Below are 21,792 nucleotides of genomic sequence, written 5' to 3' on the forward strand. Positions count from 1 at the left end.
TGAAAAATCTATCTTACACTACAGGAAAGTAGGGGAGAAGGGGACAAGAGGAGTGAGGGGAGTGATAGAAGAGAGGGCAAATGGGAGAAGGGAGTAATTAGAAGTAAACACTTTTGGGGAGGGACAAGGTCAAATGAGAGAATAGAATAAAGGGGGAACAGGATAGGATGGAGGGCAATATAATTAGTCTTACACAACGTGACTATCGTGGAAGTCTTTTGCAAAACGACACATATATAGCCTGTATTGAATTGCTTGCCTTCTCAGTGGGGATGGGTGGGGAGGGAGGAAGGGAGAGAAGTTGGAATTCAAAGTATTAGAAATGAATGTTGAAAATTGTTTTTGTATACAATTGGGAAATAAGAAGTATAGGTAATGGGGTATAGAAAACTATCTTGCCCTACAAGAAAAATGAAAAGATGGGGATAAGGGAAGGATGGGGTGTGATAGAAGGGAGGATACATTGAGGGAAGGGGTAATCAGAATGCAAGGTGTTATGGGGTGGGGGGAGGGGAGAGGTGGGGAGAAAAATTGGAACTCAAAATTTTGTGGAAATGAATGTAGTAAACTAAAAATAAAAAAAGAATGAAAAAATTAGAAAGGAAAAAGTTAACTAGGAAAAAAAATCTTTGGAGTAAGTTTCTCTGATGAAGTTCTCATTTCCAAGATATATAAGAAACTGACTTAAATTTGTAAGACTAAGAACCACTCCTCAATTGATTAGATGAGCCAGGATAATGAAAGGATAGTTCTCAAAGGAAGGGATCCAATCTATCAGTAGTCATCTGAAAAACATGATTCAAAATCACTAATAATGTGAGAAATTCAAGTTAAATCAATCTTTGATTCCACCTCACACCTATCAAATTGCTAAAGTTGGAAAAAGAAGCATGGCAGATTTTGGAGGGTCTATGGGAAAACAGGCACATTAATGTATTCTTGATGGAACTATGAATTAGTCCAACCATTCTGGAAACTATGCCCCCCAAACTATTAATCTCTTCAAATCCTGTGACCTAGCAATACCACTGTTAGGCCTACATCTGAAAGAGAGCAAAGAAAGAGAAAAAGTTAGTTAGTTAATTAGTCAATAAATATATACTACGTGCCTCTGTGCCAGACACTATGCTCGGTTCTGGGGACACAAAAAGAGGTAAAAGATAGTTCCTGCTATCAAGGAGCTCTCAATCTAAAGAGGAAGACAACAATCAAGCAAACATTTATAAACAAACTGTATTCAGGATAATTAGGAAACAGGTATAAGAAGGATACCACTAGAGTTAAGAGGGTTTGAGAAAGACTTATCATGGAAGATGAGGTTTTAGATGAGGCTTTAAGGAAACAAGGGAAGCCAGGAGGAAGAAATAAGGAAGGAGAGCATTCCAGGTATGAAGGACAGCCAGAGAAAATGCCCAGAGCCAAGAGATGGAGTATCTTGTTCATGGAACAGTCAAGAAGTCCGTTTTGCTAGACTGAGGAATATTGGTGGGAAGTAAGGTATAAGAAGATATGGATGGTGGTGGTGGGGTGTTGAGCATATTATGGAGGGCTTTGAATGACAAACAGAGGATTTTGTAATTGATCTTAGAAGTGATAGGGAGCTAGTGAACTTTATTGAATGGGGGGGGCAGAGACATGGTTGTATTTGCACTTTAGGAAAAATCATTTTGGCAGCTGAATGGAGGATGGGAAAGACGTGAGGCAATGAAAAGGACCAACATGTACAAAAATATTTATAGTAGCTCTTTTTGTAGGCAAAGAACTGGGATGCCCATCAGTTTGGAATAAGCTGAACAAATTATAGTATATGAGGGTAAAGGAATTGCTGCAGTTGTTTCTGAGTCATTTCAATCATGTTGGACTCTTTGTGATCCCATTTTGAGGTTTCCTTGGCAAAGATACCATAGTGGTTTGCCTTTTTCTTCTCCAGCTTATTTTACAGATGAGGAATATTACTGTGCTATAACAAATGATGACAGGATAAGCATTAAAGAAACCTGCAAAGGTATGTATGATTAGATACAAAGTGAAATGAATAGAACCAGTGATGAGGGCTGGAAAGGGGGTGTGAGACCCCCACAAAGACCAGGGTACCAGGGGCAGGTTGTCTGGAGAACAGTTCACAAACTCAAGCATTCTTAAAGTCAGGGTAAAGATTTATTACGCTTTTCACCAGGCAAGAGTTCTTAAAGAACCTGCAACCTTAAAGGGGTACAGGGAAAGTTTATATAGTATATTTTATAGTATTACCTGTGCCAAATATTCTAACTAGGTGTTTTGGGGTGGGATTAGGGAGTGGTTAAGGAGTGATCAGTTCTTAAAGGAACATGCACTTTTGGTATCTATTGCACAGGTATTTTACCCAAAATTCATCGGGAAATAGCCCAAGCTGGGGCTACCTGAAGGTGTGATTTTAGGCTTGAAATGCCACTAAGTCAACCAACAGTCAGGACTGACCAGAAAAAAACAGGCTTCTCTCATCAGTGTTTTGTTAGACAAGATTAACGTAAGAGAGCATAGGTATGTCTAAGTCTAGAATACATGTGACTGGTCAGTGAACAGTAAATGTCGTTATGACCCAGTACACAGCCAGTTCAGTACACAGTTTGTTCAAACTAATGAGTTCCATAGGTGCAGCTGGCTACTATAGTAGGAAGGGAGATAACGGTTGTTGCCAGGGCAGACTGTGTCCTTGGGCTGGGAAGAACCTGACTAAGTTAGTATTTTGAGGCTGGGGAGAAATGTGGTTTTTAAAGAGAAATGTGATTTTAGAATTGGGGCCCAAGTACATGCAACCCCATCACCAGGGTGACAATGAATACAATAACAACATTGTAAAAACAATGTAAAAACAAAGACAAAGAACAACTTTGAAAGACTTAAATTAAGAGCTCTGATCACAATGGTTAACCATGACTCCAGAAGAGCAGTGATGAAGTATCCTGCCCATCTCCTGCCAGAGTGGTGAAAGATTTAAAATGCAGACTGAGACACATTTTTGGATATGGTCAATGCAGAATTTTTTTTTTTGCTTAATTATGCATATTTAGAACAAGAGTTTTCCTTTTCTCTATGGGGGAAGGGAAGAGGAAAAAGAAGTAGGATAGGGAGAAGAAAGTGCTTGATTTATTTCATTAAAAAAAATAATTTAAAATAAAAGTGATGATAAACTGCCCTCAAATGATGAACTTTCCTATAATAAATAAAATATTATTTGGGGTCCACCATCACCTCAAGGCATTTCCACTACTGTTGTTCTCATACTTGATTTGTTTATGTAAGGCAAATGACACCAAGGTTGAATGGTTAAATTATTTTTATTTTGCTATCAATCATTGAACCAAATTAATTCTAACTCATTACATCCCCAAAGAAAACAAAACAAAACAGCAAACTTGCTAAAGAAAGTTGAGAACGGTACATTATGTTCTTTTAAGAAACCAATCAATCAATAATGATTTGCAGATATTTAGGGAATAAGAAAACTATGAGATTTCTCAGCATAGAGGTGGTAGCAGAAGAGCATGTAAGTTCAAGAATTAAACTTCTCAGCTCACCTTTGGAATAAGTTGGGGGGATAAACCCTAAATAAATAGACAAGGACAAATAAATAAAGGAGTACGCAGATGGGTATGTAATTTAGGTAAAGCAGAAGTTAACTATGTAGAGAAATAGAATATTTCTATTTCTCCCATATTGTGGGTAGGATGAATTTGCATGGACTTTGCCACGATTGATCCTTAGTCAGCCTTACTTATTGTGCTGTTTCTCTAACCATGACAGAGTAGATTGGCTTTGTTCTAAGGAGTTCCAGTGGGTTTGAAATACTGGGATTCCTCATTCTATGTCCCTCACTATTTAAACTCCCTTTATCCATCATTATTTAGAACATTGCACCTGGAGTGAAGAAGACCTCACTTCAAATCTGACCTCAGATACTTACTACCCCTGTGGCTATTGGTAAGTCACTTAACTGCTGCCTGCCTCAGTTTCCTCAAGTGTAAAATGGAGATAATAATAGCACCTACTTCTAAGGGCTGTTGTGAGGATCAAATGAGATACTTATTAAGGCACTTAGCGCAGTGCCTGGTATAGTAAGTGCTTAATAAATGCTTCCTTCTCTTTCTCTCCTTTCCTCACCTTGTGGAAACCAGACCCTAGTCCTTTATCTTCTAATGTATCAATAGTGAGTGTTCAGGGATCCTCATCCTTTCCCCTAACAAAACTTGCTTTGATCTATTTATCATGCTGGAAAGTAACTGCCAAAGCCATTCACATTAATGGATCAATGGCTTAACAAAGGTTAATGTGATACCTTCATTGGGAAATTATTTATTTTTGAATCCCTGATTGTAGTTGTCACATATATGATAAGGTTTGACCAGGGTAGAAGTTTTTCTTGTTGTTGTGTATCTTAAAGGAGATGTGACTCCTAACTGGGCATTCTGGGCTTTTATAAAGGGTGGAATTAGTTGGTGGAAAGAGAGACACAGAGAAACAGAGAGAGACACAGAGAGAGAGACAAAGAGAGACTTTGGAAGCCACAGCCATGTAGGGGAAACTGGTTCTTCAACATGTCCCTGATTTCCAATCTTTTTCTCTTTATCTCTGCCCCTTTCTGTGTCTCTCTTCTTCCCTCTCTGTTGCTGTCTCTCTGTCTCTGTCCCTGTCTCTCCATCTCTGTCTTTATGTCTTTGTGTATCTCTATCTGTGTCTCTGTCTTTTTGTCTCTGTTTCTGCCTCTTGTCTCTCTCTCTGTCTCTGTGTGTCTCTGTCTCTTTCTCTGTGTTTCTGTCTCTCTCAGCATATGACTCTCCAGAAGCTCTCTATTGCTACCATTTACCCAGGCCCACAGCACTGAGCATCAACTTAGGAATCAAGTCTCTTGCATACACAGCAGAAGGCAAAGCACCTCAGGCTTGGATGAAAAGTTCAGTTAAATTTTAACTAACTCTTTTCTATTTCCCTTAGTCTTCACTGACTTTGCCTAGAAATCTTTAGAGTGGCTTCTCACCAAAGTGTTGGTCACCGAATTATTTTTTCCCTACCCATTTCACTCATAAATACCATCTCTTAAGAATAGAGGATCATAGATCTAGTCCAAAAAAGGATCTCAGGGCCATGTAATCAAAGCTTCTACTTTTTTAGATGAAGAAACCAAGGCCCACGGAGGTTAAATGACATGACTAAGGGTCACACAAGTAGTATTAGAGATTTGAACCGAAATCCTCTAACTCAGGAGTCAGTCTTTTTTATATTGGACAATACTGCCAATTATAATCTGCATTAGTGGAGAGATATCCCTCATCCGTAAAATTAAGGATATTTGGGAAAAAGGAAAAGAAAAATTCTATTTTCTCCTTATATATCAGCTACACATTTATAATAACAATAATTATTATTATATACATTCATTAGCAAGATGACATTTCAAAGGTAAATTTTTCTTCAATGTACAAATCAAATGGCAAACATTTATTAAGAGCTACTTTGCATCTAAGCGTTACTTTTACTCTGAGGCCAATTTGATGATTGGTGAATTCTTGCCAGATCCAAGTCTCAATCACACTGCTCACTTCCCAACTCTACATTAGGTGCCTTGTACCATGAGTATATATTTCTCTTCTCCTGCTATCCATTTTCCTTTTATGTGCTATCTTCCCCCACTAAAATGTAAACTCTGAGAACAGGAAACATCCTGCTTTCTTGTTTTGGGGGAATCTTGTTTTATCCATGGTACTTAGCACAGTGCCTAGTACATTGAGCTCAAGTGCTTTATCTAATCAAATAACAATAAAAATCGCTTCACAATCTAATCTACTATGCTCCAGGAACTGTACTAGGTGCTGTTAATACAAAATCTGAAACTTTATCTCTTTTAAAGGAAGACATCAAGGACACATATAAAATATTCAAAACAAATACAAACAGAATAAGTACACAGTAGCAAATAGCAGATAGCTATATGGTAGTTAAGGAGAGAGCAGGAAAGACTTCATGTACAAGATGGTGCTTAAGCTGTTTTGAAGGAAGAGAGTGATTTTGTGAGGCAAATGGATACAAGGAGGAAGTGAATTTCAGGTATGGTAGAAAATCCAATGCAAAGGCAGAGAGATGGGAAATGAAACATGACATTTCACAGGGTGTATAGGGGAAGAGTAGAATGGATTTGAATACAGAGAAGCTGGAAGGACAGGTTGGGGTTAGGTTATGGAGGTCTTTTCAAGTCCATTAAAGGATTTTATAGTATATCCTAGAGGCTATAGGAAGCCACTGGAGTTTACTGAGTAGGGGAGAAACATTTTCAGGCCTGTATTTAAAGAAAATCACTTTGGCAACTGTATGGAATATGGATTGGAATGAGGAGATACTTGAGGAGGTAGAACAACTAGGAAGCCATTACAGTAATCTACTCAAGAAGTGATGAAGGCCTGAACTAAGATGGCGTCTGTGCAACTGCCTTCTATTTCCACTGGCTTCAGTTTACCCCAGCTGCTATCAGATGAGTAGTGTATACAGGATATCCCCAAAGTCTCAGTGTAGTTTTAAGTTATTAAAGCTTAAAACTTTATCATTATTACTATTAAACTCTTACTTTTATTTTACTATGCACCTTTTATTTCTTTATATAGAAATATGATGTAAATTTATGTATAACAATATATTTAAATTTATTATTTTAGCAAAGCTATTAAAGCATAGAGCTGCACTAAGACTTTTGGGACACCTTGAATAAAGCACTTGCAAACCTTATTGCCTTTTATCAGTATGAGCAATTGTTATCATTGTTATTATTTTCAACAGAAGGGAGATCTGCTTGACATTCTGAACCCTGAAAAAAAGCCCACTCAGAATTCAGCAGTTATCCAAGCACCCCAGTGTGTCTGTTGGTGATATGATTGTTTTAGGGCATCACTGAGTGAGAACCTGACAGCCATACCACTGAAAATAAAACAGTTTGACATACTGGGCAGCAGGCATGAAAAGTATATAGGAAACAATGTTGATTCTCAGTGCATAAAACAATATCCCAAGGAAGCCAACTGCCTGTTGGTGGGACACAGATGGGCAAAAGCAAATTGCCGACTGTGGAAAAATATGCTTCAGTTCAAAATGTTGGCAGATGGATGTAAAAAAAAATTGTGCTCTGGAATCTTACAAATAGCCCCATCCAGAGTCCTTGAAGCCTTGAAACATGAGGCCTTCCAGCTACTAGCAACAATCTAAAAACAGTTTTGTTAACATAGCCATCCTGTCTACCACCTGGCTGAGAACTGGCTCTTAAACCTGGCTTCCACATCTCACCTTTGCTTCCAGACTAGACTGCTTGGATACTATTCTTGTTGGGGAGCAGCCTAGGAAATGTAGTTCTCAGCAAAGGCCCTGACTCTTGAAGGAGTCCTTCAAATTTGCCTTGGTTATTTTTTGGAAAGACGTATTAGGGACAGCTAGGTAGTACAGTGGTTAGAGCACTAGCCTGGAGTCAGGAGGACCTAAGTTCAAATGTGACCTCAGTCAGCTACTAGCAAATCACTTAACTCTGTTTACTTTAGTTCTTTATCTCTAAAATGAGAGAAGGAAGTGGCAAACTGCTCTAATATCTTTGCCAAGAAAGCCCCAAAATGGGGTCATGGAAAGTCAGGCATAATTGAAAATGACTCATTAACAAAAACAAAAATTAGACCTTACTTCAAATTTCTCTTCCAATCAGACTCTTCCTTTGATACCTACTGTACCTTGGATGTGAGAAAGTTTATTTAGAATAGGAAGGTCTGGTTTAGCTTCAGTCAGGACAGCAATATCATATTTCAGATTGTAAGCTTTGCTGTCCAGCACCACTATCAGTGTATGGACCTGCAGGTATGCACATTCACAGGATTTTATCCAGGAGCTGAAAGGGACCTTAGGGGCTATCTAGTTCAATCTTCTCATTTAAAAATGGGGAAACTGAGAATAAGAAAGGTTAAGTGACAAATCAGAAATCAAACCTGTGTCCTCTGTCTTCACATCCACCCCTTTCCACTGTATTACTGCGCCTACTGTACTGAGATCTCTGTAATGATTTGGAGTCCTTGTCTATAGAGAAACAGCTCCAAACAAGGTTTGCATAAAATAGATGATTATGTTTTCCATATAATTCTATTGATGACATTTCTGTGGAAATCCAAAGAAATGTAAATGATTAAAGTTGCATTTACACAGGCAACATATCAATTGTTTATCATTTCAATACATTATCTAAAGGGATAGTGTTAGGAACAACCAGTTTCTTGACTGACTGGCCAGATCTGCAATCAAAACAAAATCTCCCACATGCCACAACCAGAAAGAACCCTGCTGTGACTCCAAATAGGCCTGAGAAGTGAGTACCAGACCAGTTTCACATTTTTCTAACATCCCTTTTATTTCAGTTTATGTTATGAAGGTATCATTTATTTGGATAGCCGGCACACTTACTTTACCAGGATCTGTTTTCCATTAAGGAAATAATTTTAAATGTCTGGAAAGGTTTCCTTGTCCCCCTCCCCACTCCCTTCCTTGAATGTTGAACATTTCTAGAGGTAGCTAAGTGTAGTGAAAAAGGGAAGGTTATAGTAGATATGGGAACTGAGAGTAACCATCAATAGCTCATAGAAAAAAATCAGGGGATAAGTGATTTCATTGGCTTGGGAAACATAAAAAGATGGTTACAACACATTTATGTAATATATTCTCATCTTGAAAGAGAACACAATGGATGCTGCACTCACATTAGCGGTTTAAAATGTACCAGAAGTACCTCTAGAACATTTAAAGATACTGCTAATGGAATTTCAACACATCAGAAGAAATACTCAGATCTCTTTAGTTACAAAAGCAGGAAAATGCAGGCTAAATAGTGAACAGATAATCATTTAAATTTAATGCATATAAAATCTTGGATATTTTCTTGTATGACAAATAGGTCAGCCTAAAGGACAAATATCAAATATTTGCCAGTGCGCTATTAAAATACACACTCCCATACACTCCCAGAAAGTGATTCAGCAATGGTAGACTTAGAAATAGTTATCTTTAGGAAATTTTCTTCTGCCCCAAAGGGACATTCCTAGGTCCCCTTACTGTCTATTATAGATTCATATAGTGTTGAGGATGGAAGGGACCTTAGACATCTTCTACACAGCTCCTTCATTTTATAGATGAGGAAACTGAGCCTCAGAGAAGTGGAATAGTTTGTCCCAAGTCACATAGCTTATAAGGTACAGAGTTAGCTTGCACACTCAAGGTCCTTCAACTCCAATCCAAGTACCACTATGCCAAGCAAATTTGAAGTTGCTATCAAAACTTTAAAAATAGAAAGCAAGTGAATTACAATTAATTCTTTAAAAATCTCAAAGCATTTGAAAGGGTCTATAGGGTCTGAAAGATGGCCTTTGGCTACACGCTTAAATAATCCCTTCATAGAGGTAATATAGTATACTGTTCTTCTTACTGGACTTTGAGTTCGGATTCTTCTCATCTGACTGTGAGGCCCTGGGCAAGTCACTTAAGTACTTCAGACAACTTCTTAATTGCAGATAATTATATTCTGAGTTGATGTAAAGAGTTCTCCATCCCCATGATACAGAAATCATAACATCTACGGGCCTAATCTAGATCTACAAACTTAGTCCCTGCTAGTTTATCACTAAAGAAAGGAAAGCCAATTTATACTTAAGTAATAAGAAAACATATTTCTATTTCTCTGGGAGCAGGGCTGTGCATAGCATGTGCATTTCCTTCTTATTCCTCTGGAGTCAGTGTAGCTTCTATAAAACACATTATGGCTAATATTTGTCATAATCCATCTATTTATTCAGTCCATATCAATGATCCATATAGATCACTATTGGCAAATGAATGCTACAGCAAGCTGCATGAATCACTAAGATGTGAAATAAATACTTTGTGTGGGAGACACAGTTCTTTCATTTCACAGATTTGGATGCTTAGAGAAGACAAATTTCACCTGGTTGGCTAAGACTTGGCTAAGTAAGGGCTGTAGCCATCCATGTGTGCACTTGCTAGTTTGTCAGCATATTCAGTAACACACAACCAGATATGCTCTGAATAAACCAGTTGACACCAGTAAGGGAAGGCTGTTGACAGACAGTACAGGTAGACCCTCCCTAATACGGCTAATTGGTTCTGCAAGGTTAGATAAAATGACATCACAGGGGCCAGTTAATTCCATTGGAACAATGTTACATATGTTATAAATAGGTGATGGGATGAAACTCTGCTGGATGGCAAGGTTTAGTTATAATGTATGAATGATGTTATTGAGATACAATCTAGGTTGGGATATCCTTATTTGGATTAAGTCTCAAACAATACTTTTATATCAGGACAAATGAGAAATTAGAATTTGTCTTTACTTGAATATTGAGCACTACTGGGTTTTCCCTGCTGTTGTTTGTGGGGTGGGGATGGGGGAGAAGGGACAAGGGGAGGAGGCTGTGTCAATGAGGAATGCTCACAAGTCTGTGTTATTAAAAACATCAAGACAAATTAGACAGATAGGATTATAGGTTTAGAACAGGAAGTGACCTCACAAATCATGTAGGCCAACCACCTCCTTATTTTTCCAGATGAAGAAACTGAGACCGAAGAGAGGTGACTTGATTTGCCCATGGCCAAAACAAAGCAACTAGCAGAGCTGGACTTTGAACTCTAGTTTTCTGGCTCTAAATCCAGCACTCTGGCCATTACACTCCACATTGTCACGAAGAGGCAAGTTTGTGAGGCATATAGCTAAGTCTTGAAAACAACCAACACAGACCTCAATGACCACCTATGGAAATACATTTGTTTAAGCCAGAGTCTTATGGTCAACAGGGCTGGGATCCAACCACAACGGCCTTCTAGTCCATAGGCCATGGCTGGAGCCTGCAGCTGTGTACTGGGTGCAAAGAGAAATAAGTTGCTTTTTGAAATCTTGAATTTGAAATATGTTTGGTAATAGTAAGTGGCAAGCAACTAGTAATAATAGGGAGGGGGAGAGATAGAACTGATAAAATGACAGGAAAAAAGAACAAAAACTAAGTGAAACTATGGGAATATCAAGAAATTATACGGTTTAAAGTAAATAAAAAGAAAGCACTGAATAACTTGGAAGTAGTAAAAAAACAATTTGGGAAAGGAGAGGCGATCTGAGAGTGCAGTGAGTAATATATTTTTAGGACTTTCTTCAGGTCATCTAAAATATGCTTACATCATACAGGATGTGTTTGTAATAAAGTATTAAAGAGGTGGGGAAAACTTCTTAAGAAGAATCAATTTGTTATTGACTTGACCCAAACTCACCACTAAAATTTCAGTTTGCATATAATCTTTGTATGAAAACTAATGACTTTCCTATATTTTGAAAATTTTCTGATAAGTTAGCAGGTCCCAAAGGTCTTTGACAACTTTGTTAATCTTGCTTTTCAATTTCCTGAAATTTCAAAAATTGGCTTTTTTTTGTTAGCAATTAATTCTTTTTGCTATATAATGCATAGATATGAAGCTCCGTTTCTTAAGAGGAATGATATCTTGGGGAATAATATATAATTTCTGATCTAAATATTCTATATAAGTGACTGAGGAATAATCTAATAAACAGTTCTAATAAAGGACTTTCAAAAAATATTAAACTAAGAATGTCTGTAATACTATTTCTTGAACTGTCAGGAAAATATCCAGTAAAATATCAAATATGAAAGGTATGTGTATACAAAGAACTTGTTCTTGAAATGTCTGAAATTCTCTCAGGTAACAGAATGGATGTACAACTTGTGAACTCTGTCGGCTGTAGACTTTGACAGAGCATTATGTCACATTATCAAAGAACCAGAAAGCATGAAGAAAATAAAGCAATTTTTAAAATTTTAGAACAAACCTAACAAATAAGCTTATTCTCTTACTGTGGCTGAAAAACTGGATTTTTTGAGTGTAAAATTGCTGTGTTCTTCCTAAATGATAAGAATAATTGGTTAGATTAAATTAAACCAATCTAATATACTGTCATTTCTTTAGGCCAAAAACAAAAAAAAAAGCAAATGAAATAGAAATAGTTTGTCCTTTATACTAGATCAAAAGATTTGTCAACAGCAACAAAAAAAACCCCCACAAAAACCCAGATGATCAGGAAATATATTCATTTCCTATGTCTAAGAAATTATTCATCTAAAAACGTAGGTGTGGGTGTATTTAGTCCTACTGAAAGGAAAATAAATGAAAGGGAGATTACATTAGAGATGAATGCCGGATGGCATATAGTTCATAGTTCTCTGTTAAAAAACATTTTAAGATACAGACTGTGCAATCAACTTTAAAAAATGATCAGGTTTTTATAAGGTCAATTTAGAAGGCAAATTAGAAAGGAACATCATCCGCATGTTCACAAACAATTCCCTTTGGAACTCTTGAAATCAAACATTTACTTGTACTGATTTTGTATCATTTACACTGAGACTTTTAAGGATAAGATTAGATTCCTGCAACATGACTTGGTAAAGACTTCTGAATCATGTTTTTCTATTTAATAACATAAAAGTTTTTCCCATAAATGTCCACATCAGTGTCTTCTCTACACTCTCCATTTTTGTTTCCTTCCATCTATTTCTCTTTCCCTTTATAAATGTACCAAGAGAAATCTGTTTCAAAGTACCTTCTGTATTCCTTTCTAAGTATTATAAACCAAGTCCCTTCTCAAAGGCTTTTGTCAAAGACAAAACCCAAAACATTCATTCATGTTTGCAAATAATTAATTTACAGTACAATTAGACATCAATTTTCTTAAAAAATTAAATTAGCCAAGCATTTTAATAAGAAAGAATAAGCAGAAATAATTGAAATAATAGTTGCTTTGAATTATAAAGTGTTTTGACTAAGTGGGTATCAGTTTAATGTTTTACTGTACAGACAGTTGTGCACACTATATATGTGGAAAATGGAACCATTTCTTACAGGCTCTTTTATAATAGAAAATACATTTTGTTTTAGAACTTGTCTTAATTTTACTATAACTGCCATTAGTATTGGATTTTTGGTAAAAAAAAAAAACAAAACAAACCCTAATTAAAAAAATACAAATGAACATTTCTATCATGATTCCAAAATGTTGATTAGTTTCAGTATCTAATAAATTTGCCAAACTTTGTCCTCTGAAATAAACTTCACATATATGCTCTTGAGAAAAAATTCTTGAGCATCCACTCATATGTGTTCTATCCATGCATGTTGGAAATTGCTGCTTGATGCACATTTTTTGGACCACATTCCATAATTTGGGGAGCTGGAAGAATCCTAGAGATCACCCAAATCCAGTATCCTTAAGAGGAAACTGAGTCCCAAAGAGGAAAAATTGAATATAACTAATTACTTAGTCATACAACTGGTTAGGGACCATATCTCCTGACTTCCATGGGAGCCAGTGTGCTTTTTTATTTTCTTAAAACTCTCTCATACTCTAATGATTATGTTAGTCAGTTGCTGGTATCTACTGCTAAACTCATTTATCTAAGTCAGTAACATTAAGTAAAAGAGCAGTTAGAAATTGTATCATACTATGAGTTGCATTATTTTGACTTTTTTCTTTTTTCACAAATGACAATAAACAAAGTTAAATATCAGAGTCTTATTTTCTAAGGGGAGTGAAAAAGAAAAAGGGGAATTCCAATTAACTTTCATAGTTATTAACAGTAATTTTAAAATATTTTCTAGAAACCAAATTCAGACATACTTAAAAAATCAGCAAATAGAACCTGGTGGGGTGCTTTTTGAAGCACCATATTGTAAGGAACTTTTCTAAAGGAATAAACAATCTCTCTACTCCGTACTCAGTAACAGCAATTAGCAAATGGCACTGGGCTTTAACACAAAGAACAGTCCATGAATGGCATATACAGGTTGGTTAGTGTGCTTGGGAAAGACTGGGCACAGAACTGATTCCACAGGATGGCTCATTATCAGTCTTGTTTTGAGCATATACTAGAGGAGAGAAATTAGAGGTTTGGACTTCTGTGGCAATAGAAAAGGAGCCAACATAAAACAAAATGTTTTGAAGTTGATTAGGTTGGAAATGTAAATGCAGCACAGTAATAAAGAAATACCCATGATGTTTGCTGTGGCTTTGTTAAAAAAAAAAAAAGGAATATCAATGGAACGTCTGCCAAATACCGAGGCAACACAGGTAGTAGGAAATCCTGCTGTTTTCAAGCTTCTACAGGGATAAAATTAAACAGTGGAGAGTTTAAAAACAATTGTTAGAAAGCCCTTCAGCAATATCTCTTAATTAGTTTTAAGTGTTAATAGTTTTTATAATGAGCTTAGAAGAGGAATGTGTGTATATATGTACACACACACATACAGTATGTGTATACACACATAGTATATACATATGTATATATATATGTATATATAAGTTTTAGGGTTTGCTTAGATTTATCATTCTTCTTGTTTGTATTACAATCTAAATAACCCTCTATTTAATGTCAGGAGGAACTGTGCATCAAGACCGATTTGGAAAGAGAGGTTCAGAAACTTTTTTTATGTGTTTGCTCTGTATCTGTTAATTTATTTTAATCTCTTAAAGTGCTCATGAAAATCCTGACTAGTTTCTGAGAGAACTCTCCCTGCCTGTTGCACATTATCATTATAGTGCATCCTTTCATATTTAATTATTTCTACTTTGTATGATTTGACTATTTGGGAAATTAATATATTTAATTTAAAAGATTTTTGCAACAATGACAAATAGAACATCAGTGTAGCTATGATTAATTGTCCGAATGGATAGTAGTTTTATTACCTTTTCAGAACCTGAAATAAAAATTGTGGTAAATTCTGTGAGCATAGGAGAAGAGGATAATTATGGTGTGTTTTTCTCTTCTTTTCTTGTATAAGGGACCTTGAAACAGACTATTATTTTAAAATCTAAATGCCATCAGTTTGTGATGATTTTGAGTGTTGTCACATGTGATTTCCAAAATAGTATGAATTTTAACATAAGAGATACCTTCTCTTTGGAGGGAACAGACATAAGGCTTTGATGGGAATGGAGTCTCAGTGACGTCTGCTGTTTTTGTGCAGTTCTGCTAGCAAATTTGTTTCCATGTCCTTTAATGTCCTGTGATTTGATCCTCATCTTTTTTTGAAGTGACCAGAGGAGCAATGTTTTTCACTTGATGCAGATAACTGAGAGGTGTTTCAGAATATAGTTGACCTTTGGACACTTCCGATACTTTCAAATATTTAAACTTTTTCTACTGCATCTTCTTTGATTGCAGATACACAATGCACATTTAGGAGACTGCATTTTCTTCTTAGAAAAAAAGCTTTTTAATAGCTGACGTATAATCAAGATACATTTAAATATTGCTTAGGCCTAAACTTGCCAACCCTATGTTGACATTCATGTATGAAGATGAGAGAAACATCACTGATGTATATCCACTACAAATGACCATAAGCTCAACTCTCACTTTTCCATCAGAATAATCAAGGAACGCAATTCAGAAATAATATTACATCCTGCATTTTATTCAATTCCATATGACAAAAATAGTAACCTAGACTAAGACATCCATTTCAATCAGTAGATGTGTCAAGCTCACAAGATTTAATCATAAAAAATATTGGATCTAGGTAACAATTCCCAGCTGGTTCAGGGAGGCTCCTAGCCCTACATGGTATCGCAGTATAAAAATAGTGTCTCTCTTCACCATGCAGAGAGGAGTGACCTAACCCTGAATACAAAATGGGGTCAGTCTTACTGTACCTTCATCAACCATCTTATTTACAACACTTTACATCTCTCTTTTGTTAAGTTATACACATCCTTTACGGAGAAGAGATAACACTACATGGTACCAAATACTAACAAAAAATTCACACCAAAAATGACACATATAAATAAAAACATTCAACTGCTGAATTACAGCAACATTAAACCACCTCAGTTTTCTTTTCCCAATGCTTGGAAAACCCCCAGATCCCCACATTCTGTGGTAAAAGATGGCATAACATGGGGAAGTTCTATTTCACCACTGTAGAAAACAGAGCTGTATAGTTCATTGTTCATTTCCAATAGAAATAAACAGCTAACAAGCCTTCAAAACTCTTTTCGTTCAATTACATGATGGCAGAAACAGTCCATCTTCTTACGGTAATTTTTTTTTTGTTGTATAAGAGATTGTCCTATTTTTTTCAGTCTTAACTGAGAAGACCTCACTGTCTGATTCTTTTTCTTCAGGGGCATACAACTCCTTGCACTGTTACCCAGCTACCCATGATGTCCCTTGAACAATTTTGTTGGACGGAAGTTCATCGTGTCAGACTCCACCATGCTTGTAATGCACAAAAATGAGGTAGTACACAAAACATTTACTGTTCAAGTCTTGATTAAGCCCCAGCCTCACCAGCATCCTAGCTTAAGAGGAGTGGAACCAGTCCCTTTAGCTATTTGATGTCATATAAACAAAGTAATCAGCATAAAATGGTATTAGAAAAATCAGAGGACATTGTGCTTTGTTGTAATCTGAGATGATAATTCGCAAATTGGGAATTTGAAATATTTTACAGTTATGACTGATTATACTGCCAGACACTTAATATTTCTTCCCAGTTTATTGTACACAATACCAGTGCTATGAGGCAGTCAACATCTTGTTTGTGGGTGTGTGAGAAAGAGACAGAACAGATTACAGTAAAATTAAACCTACACAATGTTCTCTTTACTGTTTCCTGGGCTTGCATTGATGTCACAGTCCTAAGATTAATTCATCAAAGTTTTGTTAGGGGTGGTCACAGTTTTTAATGGGCTTTGTAGAAAAGTTAAATAAATCATTTCAATTTCAGAAATGGCAGGCCCTATTGTACTGAGGATCTGACAAAGCTTGGTGGCTTTTCTATTTAAGTAGCATAGATCTCTCATATTGTTTGACCTTAAAGACAAAACAAGAAACTGTAACAGGTTTTTTTTTCATTTTCCTTAAACCAAAGTACTATTTATAAAATAGTTTACATCTTTTTTCATTTTCAAATTATAGACAAACCTCCCTAATACAAAATACTAAAAGTGCAATAGTATAAATTAAGAGTTTGCAACCACATTATACAAACATTACCTTTTTATTGTACAACTTTGATAACATGAAATATTTACTCACAACTGTTTATAATGTTGTGAATAATTTATGGTGATAAGGTTTGTCTGTAACTTGTTTTCCAATCATTGAGCTACAGACCACACTACATTTTTCATTTAATAGAACAACTGTCCACATAGCAGCTACAAATATTTAAATAAAAAAAGATTTGTTACTGACAGGTACTTGCACATGAAAAGCATGCTATCTTTCCCAATAAAACTTCACAATTTTGCCTGCATTGAAATAAACCACTTACTCATAATAAAACAAATCTTGCTTTAAAAAAAAATCACATAGCCAGATGTATTTTGCAGTACAAAAGCTTCATTTAAGGAGGGGGCTAGTATATTGTCTGTTACCCGCATAATCTTAACATTATAAATACTACAGACAAGGATACTGTCATAATACACAGCATGGGGGTACTAAATCACTTATTTAAGATTAAGATTTCTAAAAACATAGTTCAAGTTTCTAACTAATTTGAACAGAACCAGCAAATAAGTTTGACCAGAATGCTGCAGTGAAGCCCCCCCCTCTTTTATTCTTTTTTCCCTCTTAGGTGATCACTAAGTTTTATAAGAAACAAAGTGGACGTGGTCTAACCTCTTTCAGTTGCTAATGCAGTTTCCATTGACTCCTTGTTAACTTAAATTTTAAAGGTTTCAGAGTTCTCAATAACAGTCAAACTCACTGTTAAAAGAAGTACCATGCAGCTCTTGCAAGACAACTTTTCAGCAGCCACACAGTTAATGTATTTTCTGCTATGGATAAAATTTTAAAGGGAACCTAGGCATTTAGACCATAAGACTAATGCTTAAAACTTCCAAATTTGTACACGAAATAGAACAAATGTGTTGATTAAGAGTCCCAAGAGTTATTCACATTTCTTGCATTTAATTTATACCAATCTCCTTGTTATCCTCAATAAACCTTGTGAATGGACGATTGGCTCCTGTTTCTGAACTTGCTTTGTCCAGGCCACCAATAGGAGGGCTGCTGCCTGTGCGAGCTTTGTCCATACCACTTGTAATGTTACTTAACGGTGGAATGGCACTTCCACCTAAACTTACTGGGAGTTGTGGAATGCCTCCATTCTGTATGACTGAAATCTCATTGTTCTTCATAGCAAGTCCATTTGTGATCGCTGCAGCATACTGGTTCCAAAAATTGGGGTCAACATTCATTGCCCGAGCTGCCAAATCCTTTTGGAACATTTCAGAGAACTTCAGTGCATCACCACCTAACAATGCCATGGGGTTTTCCACAGATAGTCGGCGGCCACGTCTTGCAGGGGCGTTGTTCCACATGTGAGTTCCCATATGAACCTGCATGCAAAATATGAGAGAAGAAAGAAAAACTACAAATAAGCAAATTCTCATAACTTAAATTGTTGCTTTGCTATATACAGCCATTTTCATAGAATCTGAGTGCACAAACCTTCAGGTACTCATTGGCCATTTTTGTTTTTCTTCCAAGCAATTTGGAGTAACAGAAAATGGTTCATGTGAACTTTCTGGGGAATAGTTTATGATCAAATATGCACATTATTTTCATTAAAGATACAAAGTACACTTTAACGTTAGGAATGTGTGTTCTTTGAAGTGACAAAAATTTAGACAACAAAACACAATTATCCCAAATTCACAAAACACAAGGGCTGCCTAGAGAATGTTTCAGTGTATGAGAATAAAGACCTGCTGTCTTACTGTGTTCAGCTAACTCCTTTGACCTCCATTTCCTTTTTCTAAACCATCTAGTAATTTTTGCCATTGTTTTTTTTTCCTCCTGTACTCTTGCTTCACTGCCTTCCCTTCAAATAAGAACCCCCAAATTAGTTTTAAAACATTCTATGATCTTTTTGTGATCAGAAGATGGTCCTCATATCACCTTTATCCCATTCATGCCTACCTGGGCTATGGGAACAATAGGAATATTGATCTCTGAGATGTTCTCTAAACACCTACTGAAACCCAGCTTTCCCAGATATGCATGTTACATAGAACAGAAATCAAGATGTGCAGTAAGAGGCAGTGTAGAGACCCAGGTCTTCTGGCAATGAGTAAGTCCTGTGTCTATTCACAGAAGTGAGTTGGATCAGAAAACACACCATGGGAGGATGTGAAGTACGTTTACCATGTGCTCTATTGTTTTTTGGCTGAGTTCCTTTTTATTCTCCTCTACACTCCAGAGTTTTATATTGCTCTCCTTCAGCTATACCCTCACCCCCACCAGCTCCTCTCCGTGGCCACACAGAACAATAGAACACATCTTGGTTTTTTTCTTTAATTGCTTAGCAAACCTCACTGTTGCTGCAGCATTCTTTCTTTTTGAGAGTGACTGTGCTTTATTCTGTGACAGCTCTTTAAATGTCGGTTTCTTTTCATACCAATGTTCCACTGGGTGTTGGGCCTGCCCGCCAAGGTGCAAAGTGCATTCACCGCCTAGCTCATAGAACAGGCTATAAACACGCATCTGGCCTTAGCTTCACAAGATCAGATTTGAAGAACAGGCCTTGATACGCACCCACACGTCAGAAGGCAGGACTGAACCCTCGCATGTTACCATGCTCGACAGGAACACATGACAACACACAACAGGCCTCCTTAGCTTCTCATTTCTCCTGGCCAGGAACACAGCAAAATTAGAGCCTGTAAAGCCTAAGAGAGATGCCTTTCAATAACTCTGATTTCCTTATGGGCTGATTTTTGAGATTGAGAGGTTTCCTTCTTACCTTGAGATTCCCCTTTGTGGTAAAAGCTCTACCACAGATTGTGCAACCAAATGGCTTTTCCCCAGTATGGGTGCGCTCATGTATCTGGAGTGCACTTGCTGAGGAGAAGGTCTTCCCACATGATTGACAGTTGTGTTGCTTAGGTGTTCGCCGTGGTGGGGGTGCCAGCATAGGAGTGAGGCCTGGACTCATCACTGTCTGTGGTGCAGCAGGAACCTGGATTCCAGATGGAAGCGGAGGGCCCTCCCCCAGTGAGATCGGCTTGCTGTGACCATTCACTTCCATTTTGATCATAGTTGGCGCAGTGCTGGTGACCAGGCTAGGAGTACTTTGGCTGGGACCTAGAGTAAAGTTGGGTTCAAATAACTGAGAAGGCAGCTCTTTTAATTTGTGTGTCAGTAAGTGCTGTTTTAAATTACCCATAGTGGAACACCCGCGACTGCAGATTGTACAAACAAATGGACGTTCTTTAGTATGGCTGCGGTAGTGAATTTCCAATGCACTCTTACAAGCAAAAGGCTTGCCACAGATATTACAAACAGTACTTTTAAACTTACCACGTTCTCTGTTGAGGAACAGCAGGCTAAAAGGAGCTTCTTCCTTGATGACTGGTCTGCCCGGCGTAGGAGCTGTCAGATCGAGTGCACCTCCATTTTCAGGAGCAGGTGGTGGACTATCTGGTTTTTCTGTCTTTAGTGGTGTTTCTTGTGGGTCTTCTTGGTTGCTTAGACCTGGAGACTTGGACCGGAAACTTTCACTGTTGCTATTTACAGGAGACAGTGCTTGCATGGATGAGGATGATTCTGACATGGCGGGACTGCCTGCACTCTGGCTTTCAAGATCTCCTACAGCTGATGAGGAGTCATTACTTAAATGGTCACTTTCCCCTGATCCATTTTCTATGGATTTCAAGCTGGTCAACTGCTGACAGTTCATGACAGAATCAATCATTTTCATCTGATTCTCCAGGGCAGCAATACTAGAGATTACAGATGGTGGTGAAGGGGGACATGACCCAGAGTAAGATATTAGTGGTTTGGATGAATCACTTGCTGTGTCCTTTAACTCTGGGTCTTCTTCCATAGAATTTTCGTCAATGTCATCATCATAGTTGCTCAGGGTTTCAACATTTTTTTCATCATAAGAAAGTTCTGAGTCCATGGCATCCTGGAAGCCCTCTGGTAATGGTGTATTTGGGATTTGTCCCCCCATATGCATACGAATATGTTGCTGAAGAACAACAGCATTTGTAAATTTCTTTTGACAAATGGGACATGAATGCTGCACTCTTAGTGGTGGCTTCGCTCGATGAACTCCAAAATGTGTTTTTAGATTGCCTTTTGTAGTAAAGGCACGTCCACAAATTTTGCATTTAAATGGTCTTTCTCCTGTATGTGTTCTGTAATGCATCTTGAGAGCACTCTGACAACTAAGCACCCGGTGACAAATGACACATTGATTTGGATCTGTCATCTTCTTATCAATGTTCTCAACTAACTGTTGCAGCTTCGAGGTTTCTGATGTTTGCATAGAGTCAAGCAGACCACCAAATGGGAACTTTGCTTTGAACTGATCAGAGATTGTTGGAAGCACAGGGTTTGGGAGAGTTGTGGAAACACTGGTATCTGTTACAGTGGTAACAATTGAAGTGGACACTGTAGTAACTTGCACACTGATGGAGACTTCTCCCACTCGTGTGTTTGTGGAAGGTAAACTGATGGGTTCAGTTTTGGTTAGAGAAGATCCACTGTGAATTGGTTGTGGGGATTCTGCAGTCACTGTTATGCCTGACTCAGAATTGTTCAGACCAGGGGATAAAGAAGTGCATTCACTTGAAGCAGGAGATGGCCTTTGAGGTGACCGGCTTATGGGAGTAATACTCGGGGAGTCATTATAGCTATTGAC

General features: G+C 37.3%; 1 protein-coding gene across 2 annotated transcripts in view; it reads right to left on the reverse strand.

The window, feature by feature from the left end:
* Window positions 1–15,522: 15,522 nt before the first annotated feature.
* Window positions 15,523–21,792, reverse strand: part of SALL3 (spalt like transcription factor 3) — a 23,986-nt gene continuing 17,716 nt past the window's right edge. Inside the window, exons 2-4 of one of the 2 annotated variants that reach the window (XM_072604058.1) lie at window positions 20,445–21,792; window positions 19,888–20,228; window positions 15,523–18,481 (exon numbers count right to left, since the gene is read on the reverse strand). The exon at window positions 20,445–21,792 is cut by the window's right edge and continues 1,598 nt beyond it. In XM_072604058.1, coding sequence (XP_072460159.1) covers window positions 18,050–18,481; window positions 19,888–20,228; window positions 20,445–21,792 — 2,121 coding nt within the window. In that variant the 3' untranslated portion in view covers window positions 15,523–18,049. Of the gene's footprint in view, window positions 18,482–19,887 lie in introns of both variants that reach the window. The other variant, XM_072604057.1, reaches the window with a different exon arrangement.

This window comes from Notamacropus eugenii, chromosome 4 (assembly GCF_028372415.1).
Source record: "Notamacropus eugenii isolate mMacEug1 chromosome 4, mMacEug1.pri_v2, whole genome shotgun sequence".
NCBI lineage: Eukaryota > Metazoa > Chordata > Mammalia > Diprotodontia > Macropodidae > Notamacropus > Notamacropus eugenii.